At 42.1% G+C, this 18,505-nt stretch overlaps 1 protein-coding gene across 1 annotated transcript in view; it reads right to left on the reverse strand.

Moving 5' to 3' along the window:
- Window positions 1–17,819, reverse strand: part of ephb6 (eph receptor B6) — a gene marked incomplete at both ends in the record, with an annotated part of 54,915 nt that extends 37,096 nt beyond the window's left edge. Inside the window, 2 exons of the mRNA XM_083900290.1 lie at window positions 2,483–2,547; window positions 17,762–17,819. Coding sequence (XP_083756416.1) covers window positions 2,483–2,547; window positions 17,762–17,819 — 123 coding nt within the window. The remainder of the gene's footprint in view (window positions 1–2,482; window positions 2,548–17,761) is intronic.
- Window positions 17,820–18,505: the final 686 nt, after the last annotated feature.

The raw sequence follows: 18,505 nt of genomic DNA on the forward strand, positions 1-18,505 counted from the left end.
TACTACTATACAGTATTAGCATTACAGTTTCTGTTGCTATGAAGCATCGGTTACTAATGAAGACACCTTTTAAAAACTCTCCGCCAAACAATTAAAGGTGCATTATGTAATAAATCTAAAGCAACTGGCCATACAATAACATGTCACAGAGACTCAGGAATAATGTTCATATAACAAACTGAACTCACCAACAACAACAGTACAGACAAAATATTTGCATTAAAAAATATATTTTGCAGACTGCAAATCATGTTTATGTTTTATTGAAATCATGTTTTGGCATGTGGCGCCACCTACCGCCGTCTACCAATCACTGCAGTCAGTAGAGTCTCAGCTGCCGAGCAACCACGGGTTGCCAGTTACGTCAGCAAAACAAAACCTAAAAGACCTCGGTATTTTGAATTTGAATGCAGTAACCGTTTTTGGCCACATTCTTACATATGGCACCTTTAATAGCAAATGTAGATATAGTGTATTTTCATGTAATATTCTGTTGTCTTATCTTAAAGGGATAGTTCGGAATTTTGGACATAAGACCTATTTTCCAATTCAGCCAGTGTGATGGAGACGTTTTCAAGAAATTTCATTCAGTTCTTCTAGTTGCCGAGTTCGCTGGTGCCGTGGCTAGCGCAAGTCAATGGTACCTGCTAGCATGGCATTAGAAACACTCATACCGACTCCACAGTGCACCAGAGGCAAATCAATTGTAACGGCAGACTATAGATGTACATATCTGTGTTGATAGAATAATATTTGAAACAAAACTAACCTCGCATCGCATGAATTTTTGAGGGACTACTATGTCCCTACTTCTACTATGTCCCTATGGGACTACTTCTATGACGCGCTGCTTCTGCTGCTGAGACATAAATCCTTCAAATTACAAGGTTGGTTTTATTTCAAACATTCTATCAACACAGATATGTACATCAATAGTCTGCCGTTACAATTGATTTGCCTCGGGTGCACTGTGGAGTCGGTGTGAGTGTTTCTAATGCCATGCTAGCGTGTACCATTGACTTGCGCTAGCCATAGCACCAGATAACTCGGCAACTAGAAGAACTGAATGAAATTTCTTGAAAACGTCTCCAGACGTCTCCATCACACCGGCTGAGTTGGAAAATAGGTCTTATGTCCAAAATTCCGAACTGTCCCTTTAATGTTTGCTCTCTTGGTGCAAATGCTGAACTGCCACTTTTCTTACCAAACATGTCTCCATGAAAAAACTACAAGCTTTCACCTTAAACTGCGATCAACTTGAATTAGTGTTTATACTTTCTTGTCCAAGATTTTCTATGTATGTCAGCATGTTTTTTTTTTTTTTTTGCAGATGCATTAAATTTCCCCCTCGTCCTTGTTTTCAAAGTGTTTTAATTATTAGGTACAGCCTTTCAGCTGCTCGTCTAACCGGCCGATCACATGACAACGGCTCAACTGCATTTAGGCATGAAAATGTGGTCAAGATGACTTGCGGGAGGAAAGAAAGGTGACTGGAGTGACTTTGAACACGGTTGTTGGTGCCAGACAGGCTGGCTTGAGTACTTAAGAGACTGCTGATCTGCTGGGATTTTCACACGCAACCGTCTCTAAGTTTTACAGAGAATGGTCTGAAAAATATCCAGTGAGTGATCGTTCTTTGGGAGAAAAATGACTTGTTGTATAAACTTTATTAGATACACCTATAAAAAAAAATGGCCGGTGAGTGTTTGAATAAAAGCATAGTTTTGGATGATGTGGTCATTGAATGCATTTTGTGGGAAATGCAAAAATGATTCACAGTTTGGTCTACATCACACATGGGCAAACATAAGGCCCTGGGGTCGGATGTGGCCCACAAACCAGCTTTATCCGGCCACGCAAACAAAAAAAAGTTACCTTGGATTGTTCTACAATTTAACCAAGAGTGGATATTAAAACATTCTTTCACAAAAATTGGTTAAAAATCTGATGTGAAGAGACACTGCTCAGGATCTGTGGAGCGCTTTACTGCAAATACAACTATCAGTTTTGCACCTTCACATTAATAGTATTTAACCCATAAAAAAGCCCAGACTTTTATTTTGAAAGTAGTCACAGGAAAGGACATTTTGTATGTATTTTATAGCATTTTTTACTTTTTAAATGTAAATGTTACCGCACGTTGAATATAAATATAGGTAATATTCGATTATTATTTCTTTAATAACTTGTTTTTGTGGACCTTTGCTTGCTTCATTAATGCCCTTTGGAAAATCTGGTCTACAGAGACTAAAAGATGTTTCGAAAGCTTCAATAAAAAAACAAAGAAAAAGAAAGAAAAAAACAGCAACAACATTCCTCAGCTTCAGTTACGGCGAGAACCTGCAGAGATGCGTTTAAAAGCTCCCTAAATCTTACAAAGTACAAAAAAAATGTAGTGTGACTCAAACAGAAACCATGTGTAACATGTGATTAACACATGTTTAAAAGAAATCTGGAGAGCACATTCAGAGTGCAAACTTACCCCTGTGTCTGGATAAGTGGTCCAGCCCAGCTCGGAGGTGGACTCACTTGTGTCCAGCAGCATCACTGAGAGGACAGAGAGAGAGAGAGAGAGACAAAGACATTGTGTAAGACAACAGATTTGACATGAAATTGAATCATTGTCAGAGATAGATGCTGATAGATAAAGCTGACAAATAAAGAAATAAAACAAGAGAAGTGACTGTGAAACTGTTTTTGTGATTGTGAAATTCTCTCGAGGACGAAACACCACAGACTGTGAATCTGTGTGAAGTAGCAGGTCCAGACTTTGTCCACATTTTACTTAGATTTTTTTTGTTTTTGCATTCATCTCATGGAGGGATCCAGCTGTGTGCATCTGTCAAACACAGATCGTGTGGCTCCTGATGCGTGTTGGCACAAAGATTAAAGGTCACATTTCCAAACTTTAAAAGGCCATAAACACTAACTGTCACATGTTGTCGAAACTTATGTAAAGCTGATGCTTCTTGTAGTTTTGGCCAAAGAGGGAAACTTTCATTACACTGCTGGGGGTGAAACATCCAGCGTTGGTTTCCAAGTTTTATCAGCATCTGCTCATTTACACCCCATAATTTGCTTTTATATGTAAGTGCTTTTTTTTCTGTCAAACACACACACACACACACACACACACACACACACACACAGAGACACAATGACTTTATGCAGAGTGCTGACACATGGCAGTTTCCCACTCGAAACAGAAGCCCTCCAATTTTCCATTAGTATTCAAAAACCATGGTGGCCACCATTTCTTCATTCCTCCAGTCTGCAGCAGTCTGCACTCGCTCACTGAATACAAACCAAATGTTGAAGTGGAATCGCAGAGGGGGGAAAAAATGTCAGCTTCAGATCTAGATGCTGGCGCAGACGACACTAATCACCTTTAAAGGGCCCGTCGATGCAAAGCCTTGTGTGGAGGCAGCAGCAGCACATCCATCTCTGTTTACACAATGAATAATTCTCCTCATCGTCGTCATACAATTTTAATGCTTTGCGTTTCCCATTTCATGTCACACAATCGTTTCGCCAGAGAAAAGGAGACTCTCTCTTCTCCTCTCGCTGACAAACAAACAAAGAGCGACTGATGCCGGCTTCATCACACGGAAATGATGGGATTTCAAAAGGTGCAGTAAACACCACCGACTCACTGAGCTCACTTTTTTATATCTCAGGTGCATAAGCTTGTGTGCACACACACACACACACGCACACACACACACACGCACACACACACACACATTCTTGTACTTGCTGCATACTGAGGACTGGGTTGCTGACAAAGTGAGGACCAGCATTTCCACTTTATAAATCAACACAATTACAAATATCTACTTCATGAATGACATCTACAAAGAACTACTGGTTGCAGTACCATTTTTCTTTTTCATTTTTGGTCAAAAATTTTACAAAAACGTCATACTATACTATGTCCAAAATTTAAAATAAAATTTGAAAAAAAAATTTTTGGTCCAAAATTTGACAAAAACGTCATACTATAATATGTCGTCCAAAATTTGAAAACAAATTTGAAAAAAAAAAATTTGGTCCAAAATTTGAAAAAAAAAAGTGGTCCAAAATTTGAAAAAAAAGAATGTGGTCCAAAATTTGAAAAAAAAAAATTGGTCCAAAATTTGAAAAATAAATTGACGCCAAATTTTTGGTCCAAAATTTGACAAAAACGTCATACTATAATATGTCGTCCAAAATTTGAAAACAAATTTGAAAAAAAAATTGGGTCCAAAATTTGAAAAAAAACAATGTGGTCCAAAATTTGAAAAAAAAAAATTGGTCCAAAATTTGAAAAATAAATTGACGCCAAATTTTTGGTCCAAAATTTGACAAAAACGTCATACTATAATATGTCGTCCAAAATTTGAAAACAAATTTGAAAAAAAAATTGGGTCCAAAATTTGAAAAAAAAAATTTACCCAAATTTTTTGGTTAAAAATTTGACAAAAATGTCATACTATAATATGTCGTCCAAAATTTGAAAACAAATTTGGAAAAAAAAAATTTGGTCCAAAATTTGACAAAAAAGTCATACTATGTCGTCCAAAATTAGATTTTTTTTTTTTTCTTGACAAATTGAGTATAGCATGTTATAGCAACCTAAGGAAGTGATTTCAATGAAAACAAAGTGAGGACCGGCCAAAAATGTCCTCACTGGTCCTCAGTATACAGCAAGTACAAGAACACACACACACTCTTGTACTTGCTGCATACAGAGGACTGGGTTGTTGACAAAGTGAGGACCAGCATTTCCACTTTATAAATCAACACAATTACACATATCCACTTTATGAATGACATATACAAAGAACTACTGGATGCAGTACCATAAAATGTCTGCAGGTGGAGCCCCAGAGCAAAACGTGTATAAAACACCAGGGCTGGAAAACGGGTTTTTGTACCAAATTGAGGTCCTCTGTTAAAAAACAGAGTATAGCATGTTTACAACCTAAGGAAGTGATGAAAACAAAGTGAGGACCGGCCAAAATGTCCTCACTCCGTAAAAATTACCTCGCTTTGTTGGTTAAAAACCCTCACTGATCCTCAGTATGCCGCAAGTACAAGAACACACACACACATTCTTGTACTTGCTGCATACTGAGGACTGGGTTGTTGACAAAGCGAGGACCAGCATTTCCACTTTATAAATCAACACAATTACACATATCCACTTTATGAATGACATCTATAAAGAACTACTGGATGCAGTACCATAAAATGTCTGCAGGCGGAGCCCCAGAGCAAAACGTGTATGAAACACCAGGGCTGAAAAACGGGTTTTTGTACCAAATTGAGGACCTATGTTATAAAACAGAGGATAGCATGTTTACAACCCAAGGAAGTGATTTCAGTGAAAACAAAGTGAGGACAGGCTAAAATGTCCTCACTGGTCCTCAGTATACAGCAAGTACAAGAACACACACACACATTCTTGTACTTTCTGCATACTGAGGACTGGGTTGTTGACAAAGTGAGGACCAGCATTTCCACTTTATAAATCAACACAATTACAAATGTCCACTTTATGAATGACATATACAAAGAACTACTGGGTGCATTACCATAAAATGTCTGCAGGCGGAGCCCCAGAGCACAACGTGTGTGAAACACCAGGGCTGAAAAACGGGTTTTTGTACCAAATTGAGGTCCTCATAGCATGTATAGTATATAGTATAGCATGTTTACAACCTAGCGAGGACCGGCTAAAATGTCCTCACTCCGTAAAAATTACCTCGCTTTGTTGGTTAAAAACCCTCACTGGTCCTCAGTATATCGTAAGTACAAGAACACACACACACACACACACACACACACACTAAATCCCTCCACTTCTTATTGCGCAACACAAATCAAAAATAAACAGTTTCAGGCTGCCGTCATAAAACACCACCTTTCTGTTCTGTGACTGTGCTGTAAACAGATTTTTGTTCTCAGGATTATACTCACAGATGGAGACCCACGCAAATCTGCCCTTCAATCCTTCATTTCCCTCCTCTTTATTTTGTTTTTTTTTACACCCCACCCCCATCCTCCCCCTGTAGTCTAGTAGTTTTTCTTTTCAGCCACTACCTTGTCTTGATGTCAGTCTCAACAAATGTGCACGTGTTCCTGCAGGATTCAGAGTGCTACCAAATGTATCAAGAATGAAATACAAATTGACTGTGACAGCTCGAGATTATATACGCGGCCACAGGCATCGGAATAAATACTTTTTAGTGCGGCGTATGTCTGGACAGCTTGGCAGAGCCAGTCAGGATAAAGTCAGCTACGGGGATAAGACAGAATCCAGCGAGCGAGCGGGGAAATGTTAAGCCTTTCAGAGAAATCAAAACGTCCATTTACCGACACACCTTTCCTGCTTCGTTTAACGATGCCACAGAAGCAGGAAATGACATTCACGACCATCAAGACGTGTGTGTGGTGACATGGAAACTGCTCCCGCATTGGTTCCTCTGAGCTCTGACAGGACTCATTCCTTTACTTCAAAAATAATAAATCTCCATTGTTTATTTACACGTGCACTCGTACACCGTGCATTCTGACCTCATTAAGCACTATCATGTTTATGTCAAAGCACGTGCACACACACACAAATGTGTCATTTCAAATTCAATTAACCTTTCTGCTCCAGGGCAGAGTCATACATAAATAACAGATAGCAAACTACTTTGACATTAATATTTATGCCTCTACTATTTAGCGTCTTGTCACGAGGCCTCTGGGACCACAGGTCCTCACATCAGCCAGCGCCAGAACAAACCTGTACATGAGGATTATACCGGCCGCGTTAAAAAGAGCCTCTGTCTCGTTGCGTGACATTAGCATTTTTGAATAATTCACGATGACATCTTAAGATCAGCGCTGAGTGCTGTGTTACACACACACACACACACTCCTTATCCGAGGATTAAGCCCAATTTATACTTCTGCGTAAAGTGCTCTGCGTAGGTTACGCAGAGATTCTGCGTCGACGCAGAGCCTGTTGTAGAGTCTCTGCGTCGTCTCCGACTGCACGAAATATGTTTTAAGTGTCCGACACTCCGTCAAGGGACAACGGAGACGGCAAGAGCTGCGATTGGTCCTCAGGACAGGCCGAGCTAAGCTGCTCTGTGCCGGCTCACAGTGAGCACCGAGCGTCCACAGAGGCGGAGCTGATCCCCGCCGACAACGTCGCTGCCAAACTATAAATACGTCATATCTTAACACACACAGCACATGTTTAGACTCTAAATGGCCAATTTCTCGCCTCAAATTATCTTAAAACTGCGTTCCGTGACACAGAAAAGTGAGAAACGGGAACTGTTTCAACAACAACAACAGTCTTTCTCTCTCTTTCTCTCTCGGACGCCATTGCTCACTGTAGCCAGAAGCACAACAACTTTGCGCAGCGACCCCTACTGATCGGGCGGGAAATTGCAGCGCGTATCCGTCACCACGACGCAGAAGTATAAAGGCTCGAGGCGTCTCCGTGGTGACGCAGACGGATAACGCATACGCAGGTCTGGATCTTGTGTGCGAGATAAGGTCGAACAAAACAGGGGGGAACGTTTGCTGGGAGGTTCACTTGCTAGTAAAAAAGCTTCCCTGACAACACAGAGAGCCACCAGCATTTTTAAGAAGTTTGTCCCCGACAGTTTGCAGAAGTGCTGAGTCTGCAATCTGCACCTGAGTGCTGCTTTAATACATGACGGTCTCTCACGTCTCTCTGCTCCACTCTTTCGCTCACTTTGCTCGATACGTCCCCTCTCCCGTTTTTAACCTCCATCTTGTCGCTCTCATCTGCCTCGTGCATGTGTGTATTATTTATCTAAAAAGTGACAGCAGGGCAATGCTTCTCTGTGTGTTAAATAAAAGGAGAGTCTTCGCTCCATTATTGATGTCAGACCTGCTGTTTGTTTGGTAGAAGCTATGACAGAAAAATAGGAGGCAGCACAAAAAAAACTTATGGAGCAGGCATTAGGCCACATGTGTCAAACTCAAGGACCCGGGGGGCCAGATGTGGCCCGCCGCGTCATTTTATGTGGCCCACGAGTGATTAACTGATCTTAAAAATCTGTCTTAAAATAGGTCTGTGCTGCTTTATGGCGTTGACCATAAACTACATTTCCCACAATGCAGGGCGATTACATTACCCGATATCCTTCCACTAGATCGCAGTGTATCATATTACATGTGAAAGACTTATTATATTACTATGGAAACCAACGTTTTTTATTTTATTTGCGATTATACAATTGGGTAGTATATTCAATTTCTGCCAATAAACATTCCTAAACTATACACACTGGACATTTAAGATAATAAATAGTAAAATTAGTGAATTTAACCTTTTTTACACACCAGTAGTGAACAACACACACAAACTGAACGCAGGAGTAAGTACAGGGAATTAAACCAGTGACCCTCCATTTACAAACCCAATTCCCATCCACTTGTCCATAGGCTGCTCATAGCCACACATACAAAAAAGATATTCCATGTCTTTATCATAGACCACATGTGTCAAACTCAAGGGGCCCGCGAGTGATTAATTGGTCTTAAAAATCAGTGTTAAAATAGGTCTATGCTGCTTTAAGGCGTGCGTTGACCATAAACTACATTTCCCACAATGCATGGCGATTGCGTTAACCGCAAAGTGACGGTATCCTTCCACTAGATGGCAGTGTATCGTTGTATGCGCATCACGCGACGAGTGAGATTGAGATTGAGACTGTGATCGCAGCAGAATGTGTTCACAAAAGCCACGACCAAAAAAACGACGAGGCAGTGAAAGCTAACTTTAGTAAGTCTGAAGAAATCACCCGTGCTTCAAAGTCTTTTTCTGAGGGTGTGTTTTTGAAGCAGTGCATACTGAAGGTGTGTGAGCAGGTCTGACCCGACCAGATAAAAACTTTTAAAACTGTTAAGGCCACATTATACTTCTCCGACTGCGTATGCGTTATCCGACTGCGTCACCACGGAGACGACTCGAGCCTTCATACTTCTGCGTCGTGGTGACGGACACGATCAGTAGGGGTCGCTGCGCAAGGTTGTTGTGCTTCTGGCTACAGTGAGCAATGGCGTCCGAGAGAGAAAGAGAGAGAAAGACTGTTGTTGTTGAAACAGTGGCCGTTTCTCACTTTTCTGTGTCACGGAACGCAGTTTTAAGATAATTTGAGGCGAGAAATTGGCCATTTAGAGTCTAAACATGTGCTGTGTGTGTTAAGATATGACGTATTTAGTTAGTTTGGAAGCGGCGTTATCGGCGGGGATCAGCTCCGCCTCTTTGGACGCTCGGTGCTCACTGTGAGCCGCAACAGAGCAGCGCTATCTCGGCCTGTCCTGAGGACCAATCGCAGCTCTTGTCGTCTCCGTTGTCCCTTGACGGAGTGACGGACACTTAAAAAATATTTTGTGCAGTCGGAGACGACGCAGAGGCTCTGCGTAACCTACGCAGAGCACTTTACGCAGGAGTATAAATTGGGCTTTAGTTTGTCAAGAAACACCATCCTGGACCGGGTTACATCTATAATGCATCATATTTGTAACTTGAAAAAGTAATAAATACAGAAAGTTATTTAGCAATATGTTACGGAGTAGTTACCTTTATTTTACCTTATATTTGGTTACATTTAGTTACATTTATTCTGTATGACAGTTACATCTGGCCCTTTGAGGACAACTGATGTGGCCCTCAGTGAAAATGAGTTTGACACCCCTGCATTAGGAGGATAATGATAGGATTGTGTTTTTGTGGACAGAAATGCTTCTTCCTTTCTTTCTTTCTTTCTTTCTTTCACGCGTCTCCTCTCTCTTTGTGCGTGGTGTAGGTGTTAAATGCACTTTTTCCGTTGCGCCTGCATCGTCCACACACACAGCAGTCCCTGCCGGAGTGTTCACTTCAGCTGAGTGACCCTCTTTCCCGCTCTCTACCTTTCGTTTCTCTGTGCCCAACACTTTCCCTCTCTGTGTGACCATGCATGCGGCGACACACTCCAGCGCCGAGTGCCGAGCGCTGTCGTACATGTCGCACCTTTGCAGAGGCGGATGTGTGCGACATTAACGCACTTTCCGGGTAACAGGAACAGCAAAGAATCGAGGTGTTAACATTAATGGCGGACAGGAAGGGTGCGAGTGTGTGTATAATACGGCAAGCCGCCAAAGTAAACGCACCTGCAAAGAGTGCACAGCGTCACTGAGCTCACAGGTAACAACATGTCACGCTCGCACAAAAATCCCCACAAGCATGCATGCATGCAGAGCAGCGGTCAGGTCATATTTTGTCTTTTGTCCACTCATCCGCCCATCTCCACCCATTCTTTATAAGCTCCAGATGCTCCCACCCACAGACAGTCAGTCAGTCAGTCAAGGACATGGAGCCACACCAAACCATCGTTACAAACAACCACAGCGAGAGAGAGAGAGAGCGATACGCTAAGACAGAGCGGGAGCAACAGGAGGAGCGCGGCACTGAGGGGGATTAACGCAATTCCAGAAATAAGCATGCACACGTTAAAGGGGAGTCATCAGAAACTCTCTGGTGAAGGAAACTGAATTAAAGTGCAGCTGCAACACACACACAGCACTTAAGCCACGTTAGATGACAGAGCAACGTCTGCGAGGAGCAGGCAGCAACAGGCACAGGAGGGAGGAGCTTTGCAAGAAAAACGATTACTTGATGATAATAACACATTAACAAAAGTGACGAGGACAGACTTCAGGTGGGGTTATGAGAGCAAAGAAGCAGTTTTTACAGCAAGTGTGACCTTGTGGGAAAGTCACAAATGTTTATAGCACAGTCCAAGCAGCCATACTTTTATCTGCTCCTTGTAAATAGTGAGGAGACATGACATTGTTAAAGGTGCATTATGTAATAAATCTAAAGCAACTGGCCATAAAATCCTCCTAATATGTCACAGAGACTCAGGAATAATGTTCATATAACAAACTGAACTCACCAACAACAACAGTACAGACAAAATATTTGCATTAAAAAAATTTTTTTGCAGACTGCAAATCATGTTCTCGCATGTGGCGCCACCTACCGCCGTCTATCAATCATTGCAGTCAGTAGAGTCTCAGCTGCCGAGCAACCACGGGTTGCCAGTTACGCCAGAAAAGGAAACCTAAAAGACCTCGGTATTTTTAATTTGAATGCAGTAACTGTTTTTGGCCACATTCTTACATATGGCACCTTTAAATACAGATTGCAGTAAAAGTCTTCTAGACACTGTGTCCTGGAAGATATTCCTGTAACACTGTTTCACGTGATAAGTGACAGAAAACTGGGGATGCATGATACTATCAGCACGACATCAGTATTGGCAGATATAGGCTTTAAAATCAGCTACCTCCTTGACTTCTATGCTAGCGCCCCCTACGATTATTTTTGCACAATGATGGTATTTTTATATTCACATCTGCTGCGACACGAGTATGAAAAATGTTATGTTAATTTCACAGACGAGACTAAATGACCTCTGCCGTTGGGCAAAAGGAAAGACGTATGTATTGATACCGGTTTATCGGCCCAATCACTCCCAATATATCGGCAAAATGTCCAATATCATCCGTACAAAAAGCAGGAAGCAGTAGAGAGAAAGTCAAACTGTGCCCCTGTTGGTATAAAGTGGGTATGATCATTATTTTCGTAAAGTATTTTAGGGATAGGGCGATACCACTTTTTGTGTCTGATAACGACATTAGTCCAATATAGTTATTTAAGACGATTGATGCAATATACTGGATTTTTGGATTGTATCGGATTTTACATTTTTATCTGTTTGATATTTGATCCAGTGATTTTGACTAGAATCGTACGGATACTGACCGATACCAATATTGACCGATGCCTATTCCCATCCCTGAAATCCAACTGCAGTGGAACGGTGTTGTTTTTATCGTGTTCCTATCATGTTTTTATCATTATTGGGAGCAGATAAGACACGTTTTGGTTGTCATTAAGACCTAGGGAAGGCTCTGGTTTGGCAGGAAGAAAAAAAATTATGATGATTCTGAATAAGAGAAGTTAGTCCTTCCTTCTGCCTAAAATATTTTCATCACTATGTCACCACCAGCATGCAGAAGGAATGTAAATCTGAGATAAGATTAATGTGTAAGATGTGTAATTTCAGCCTTCAGCATTAAAACGTCACTCTCCCTCCTTTTGGGCAGTGCCAGAACAAAAACTGCCAAATTCGGCTTTAATGTGAAACTCAAAACTACTACAATCTACATTCCAATGTCACATCGGTCCATACCTCATGTTCATCCTTCACTCATGTTTGGCTCTAACTCATTGGCCGTGTTCACACAGGTGTTTTATCGGTGATGTCATCCGCCATAATCCTCCACACTCACTCACTCACTCACTCAAAAAGAGTCACGGTCGGCAGCTGCAGCAGGTCTTAAACATCTCACATCACAAATGGCAGATGTGTGTGAGGATGAGTCGCCTAATGTCACTGCAGCACTCTCACTCTCACTGACTTCAGAGAATAATGTTGCTTTTATTTAAATTGCATGAAAAATAACCCAGGCTGGCGCCTGATCACAGTTAATTGTCAGCAGTGTCAAAAAACGGGGGCACGCAGCCTCGTCCGTCCACTTCCCCCCACAGCGAATGATCTCTCTCTGCAGATCACAGCAGAGTGCAGGCCACATGATGGAGAGCAGGAAGCCTTTCAGGGCTGTTAGTGGCGTCTGTCCTGCTGCACTCCCACTGTGACAAGCGTGACATTCATTTATTTCTGAATCACACTAACCCCTAATTTATCACGTCCTAAACAAGAAATTGTTTATGACACACGGATAAGGATGGAAAGCTGCCAAATTAACATCCAATTACAGCCAGAAACAAGTAACAGCAGGAAAGATTTTTGTACTTTGTACGTACAGATCACCGGCGGTGGGAGGAGGATTTAGTATTTATGTCTACAGAATCGGTACAACGATGCAAAAGAAGCCCCAGCATTCAAAGTCTCATAAGCAAAAACATCCTTTATTTATCAAGGACTCAGATATATGATTAAAGGCGCCATATGTAAGAATGTGGCCAAAAACGGTTACTGCATTCAAATTCAAAACACCGAGGTCTTTTAGGTTTCGTTTTCTGACGTAACTGGCAACCCGTGGTTGCTCGGCAGCTGAGACTCTACTGACTGCAATGATTGGTAGATGGCGGTAGGTGGCGCCACATGCCAAAACATGATTTCAAAACATAAACATGATTTGCAGTCTGCAAAAGATTTTTTTTCAATGCAAATATTTTGTCTGTACTGTTGTTGTTGGTGAGTTCAGTTTGTTATATGAACATTATTCCTGAGTCTCTGTGACATATTAGGAGGATTTTATGATTTATTACATAATGCACCTTTAAGATATATGTGTAACATTTTATATGAACTAAAATGTGTATTTAATTTTTGTTGATAAATCTGTTTGTTGAATTCAAGAGGGATCCACTTAGACGTAGATGGGTCACATGTCTATTTGTCGGATGGCAATGGTTTATTATTGCTTTTAATGATTTGAGAGATAAACACTGTGGTGCATCAGAGATTTTAGAAATTGATTTAAAAAGGGAAAAAATGTAAGCATATAAACTGAATTGTACTCAATACAACACTGGACTAGAAAGACCAATTTCCCGCTTCTGCTTTTCAAATATTTGGAAAAAACTGACATGGCAACCTGTTGCCTTTTGGTCAAAATCAGGTTAGTTCTCCTTCTCCGGGTAAGACCAAGTCATGTTTCATTAATAATAGGTTCATTTCTGGACATTCATAGCTGGGTGAGCATCACTGCAGCTCTGCTGATCCGTGAAGAGCTGCAGGGGCATCAGGTGTGTGCCTCCCATGCACACGGCCTCTCCTTCAGCATGGGGCGTTAATCCAATGTGAATATGCAATCCTCAACTCGGATCCATCCATTTAGAATCCGAGAGCCAAGCGGCTCCACATCCACACGTCACGTCAACAATGCTTGACGACTGAACAGGCAGCATGTGGGAGTGAAAAATAAAACTGCCCTGAATGTCACTCACACACACACACACCAAAAAAGCAGCAAATTGGCTTTTATGTTCTAAACTGCAAGAGATTAGGTCTAAAAATTACACTTCCCCGTGGAAAACAGACGAGAGTGCTGCATACACTGATTTATGTGACAGGCAATAAACAACAGAAAGACACTAAACATAGAATATCAGTTCACAGCTAAGCAGAGTAAGAACATACTCGTTCACTGCAATCAGAGCTGAGGCAGACACCAAATCCTCCCCCTGTGACATAACTGGATGCCTCAATTTATATGGAATTATGAAGATGTGCACGCTATGGGGTTAATACTGTATTATGGAGAGATCTATTTCAATTATTACACAGTAACACAGCGGAGCCTCTCTCCCTCTATGTCATTCTGTCTCATCTTAGTGCAGGGCCATCTGTTGCAGACACACACACACACACACACAGCTCAAATCCGTGGCATGAGGCAGACATGTAGAATGTCACGTCGAGGTGCGTGCCGCGGCTGGCTGACGTATACGCGTCACCGCGCGAGCTGAAGCCAGTGGAGGGAGACGAGCGCGAACAGGTGCAGCTCTTTCCTCTGAAAGTGCCGACACGCTGAACTGACTGCTGAGATTCCCCCTGAGTGCTGGGGACATTAGGCGGGAGCAGGAGTTACGTGTAGGCAGAGGCCTAACGCACGCAAGCACCTGCAACACGGCAAACACACACACGCACACGCACGCACGCACACATGCACACATACTGTGTAAGGCAGTTTGAGTCATCAAATTGACATCAGTTTTCTAACAGAGCACTTAAAGGACGGAGTCTCACTTAACAATCAGCAGACTGTCACACTTATATAAACTACGCATGAGCAGGCACCAATCTCAGGATCAGTATCAGCCAAATACTGCAAAAAAAAAATAAAAAAAAATGTATATATATATATATATGGGTGTATAAATTGATATCAGAAAAAATTAGAAAAATTTCCATGTAATCCATACATTTTATAGGGGCAATGTGTAGTATTTATGGGTTTATATAACCCAAAATCCACTTTTTTATACATATTATGTGCTCCTGCATTGTCTAGTCGCTGTATAATAGTTTTTGTTTCATTTTCGTAGCGTTTCAAAAAGTCATGTAAAATAACACGGTCGCGGGCCGCGGTTGCATAGCCACTGTTAGCAGAGAGACGCCATGTTTCTACCGGAGCTTGTAAGGACAAACGCGAGAGAACAAATCAAGCGTCACTTTACTTGTAGCTGAAGTCCCGCCTCCTCTCTCTCAGCTTCGTCTGCTACGGCCGCGGTAGCTCCGCCCTCTCCCTCGCCTCACGAACCTCATCTGCTGACACGGAGAAAGACGACGAGGACGACATTTGACCGGCTGAGGACACCGTAGCGCTCAGGGAAGGGAGGGGGTGAGCAGAGGAGCAGTTCTTTGTTGTAAATTTCAGCCTCTCCTCTAGATGGCACTAGTAACTACTTACTTCACCTTTAACAATCAGCATCTCCTCACAGACTGTCACACTTATATAAACTATGCATGAGCAGGCACCAATCTCAGGATCAGTATCAGCCAAATACTGCAAAAAATATATATATATATATATATGTGTATATATATATATGTATATATATATACATATATATATATACATATATATATATATATATATATATATATATATGGGTGTATATATTAATATCAGAAAAAATTAGAAAAATTTCCATGTAATCCATACATTTTAAAGGGACACTGTAGTATTTATGGGTTTAAATTACCCAAAATCCACTTTTTTATACATATCATGTGCTCCTGCATTGTCTAGTCGCTGTATAATAGTTTTTGTTTCATTTTCGTAGCGTTTCAAAAAGTCATGTAAAATAACATGGTCGCGGGCCGCGGTTGCATAGCCACTGTTAGCAGAGAGACGCCATGTTTCTACCGGAGCCTGTAAGGACAAACGCGAGAGAACAAATCAAGCGTCACTTTACTTGTAGTGGAAGTCCCGCCTCCTCTCTCTCCGCTTCGTCTGCTACGGCCGCGGTAGCTCCGCCCTCTCCCTCGCCTCACGAACCTCATCTGCTGACACGGAGAAAAACGACGAGGACGACATTTGACCGGCTGAGGACACCGTAGCGCTCAGGGAAGGGAGGGGGTGAGCAGAGGAGCAGGTCTTTGTTGTAAATTTCAGCCTCTCCTCTAGATGGCACTATAAACTACTTACTTCACCTTTAAAGCTCCACTGCGGAACTTCTATTGCCCCCTGTGGGCGTATAAGTAACTACCAAAACAAAGCATGACGCTGCAGTGATGACACACACACACACGCACACACGTTTGTATAGCATTCACAGTGAGGACATTATTAGGAGTGTCGGAATGTGAGGACCAGCCAAGTTTGTCGGTCCTCACAAAGATACCCACACAAGAACACACAAACACGTGCACACACACACGTATTATGTATTGCCGATCGATCTAATCACAATTGTCAATAGTTCAGACTGCATTCAAGCAGCTTGGAGCTGAGTGATTCAGGAACAGAAGCAGATGCAGTTGAAAATGCTGCCAGTTGTTCAGGCAGTTGTTAAGGGAGCGCTTCATTTGCTTAGCATTCCTTTGGTGGAGAATGCATTTTCACATTCGCGAGAAGCCAAATTGTGATCATGATTAAATTATGACAGTGAAGTCCAGGTTTATTTTTAGCAGTGGAATTCTCTCGTGAAAGTTTTTTCCGCCCGTAGTCCACCTGTACGCAGCTGTCGCGCTGTCGCGGGAGACACGGCGATAAAAACGAAGCTACACGGAGAGACAGTAGAGACTTGTGTGTTACACACTTACATCTTTAAATATATTTGCAAATGCTACACTAAATATAGGCAACAAACAAAGATAGAAGTGCGCCAAACACTGTCAAGAGACAAGGACGTGAGTGAGAGCTGCAAAATGGAGTAAATGTTATAATGATTATATACCTGGTACATGTTGAATGTCTGGTTATAGCTTGTGGTAATTGCATCTTCGGTTGTTTAAAAGAGGTATTTGACTGGTGTCTGTGTCAGTATAAATTCAAGGTTGTGGTATCAGTATAATATCAGACCAAACAAAAGGTGGTGTCTTTATCAGCACCATCACCTATAGAGTTACTAGAAGAGAAGATGAGATGCATCCATAGAAACAAATGGCCACTAATAACTCCACAGAAAGGGGGCAGTAGGGGTCTGTTAGCGGCTAAATCCATGAGATCATGAGTGACAGGAGGGCTCAGGGGGGAGGTGTCAGACCCCACAGTCAAAGAGGAAAATTATTATTCATTTGTCTCCCACCTTATTTCCATATTCTTTTATTTCAGGAGCTTGATAGGCCCCCGGCCCGGCACACGCACACCTGGCACTTCCATGCCAACAAAGTCCTGCCTAATGTGCTGCCACCGTGGCTCACAGCAGCATTTGCATGCATATTCACTCACTCACTCACTCACTCACTCATGAGTCACATGCACAGGGCTGTGTGTGAGCAGGGGAGAAAGGTGATAATAAGATTGTGACCACAGTGCCACACTTTCTCACATTGTCAAAGTAACCAGAATTCCCAGAGAAGAGACACAAGTGTCCGTCTCTCGCTGTCGAGACTCGTGATGAGAGGGATGAGCAAACTCTGATTCACAGATTTAATGTGAATACGTTCAAATAATAATAATAATAATGATAATAATAAAATAAACAAAGTTTCGTCCCTACCTTCCTCTGCTGAATCAGGCTGGAAAAACAGACACAGAGAGAGGAAGATCTTCCACATTTCCACTACAGAATAACACTGACAGAGAGAGAGAGGGAGGGAGGGAGAGGGAGAGAAAGAGAGAGATAGAGTAAGTGAGTGTGTGACAGACAGAGGCAGTGAGTGGGAGAGGGGGAGAGAGGGGGCGGAGTCTGTTTGCTCTTTATCTGGAGGAGAGAGAGAGAGAGAGAGGGGGGAAAAGGGAGGGGGTGATGAGGGGATGGATGATGTATAAACGGACGAGGGAAGGAGGCAAATATTTACAGAGCAACACACACGATAAATAGAGCGTCAGGTACAAGGAAACACAGGTGACAGAGGGTCAGAGAGACAGAACAGAGGGGAGAGAGGAGAAGAAGAAGAAGAAGAAGAACAGATTCCACCCTTTTTTTTTAATCTCTTAGGAACAATCTCAGACAAAGAGAGAGTACGAGAGAGAGAGAGGACGTGGAAAATGTGAATAGACAAGTTAGGCTGTTTCTGCAACAACTGTCTAGACACGTCGAGCGACATCCGCTCCAGCTCTTCTCTCTCTCAACAGATTTGTACAAGGCTTCCTGGCAGACTGTGGCATCCCCTCACATGTCTGGACACTGTGCTCACTTGCATTTTTATTTATTTTTTTTCTTCAAGCTGTGGCATTTGAGAAAGCATCCAAATTCTCCCTTTCACCCAACCCCACCCCCTTTCTCACTTTTACTTTTGGT

This window comes from Microchirus variegatus (assembly GCF_963457635.1).
Source record: "Microchirus variegatus genome assembly, chromosome: 1".
In the NCBI taxonomy this organism is placed as follows: Eukaryota; Metazoa; Chordata; class Actinopteri; order Pleuronectiformes; family Soleidae; genus Microchirus; species Microchirus variegatus.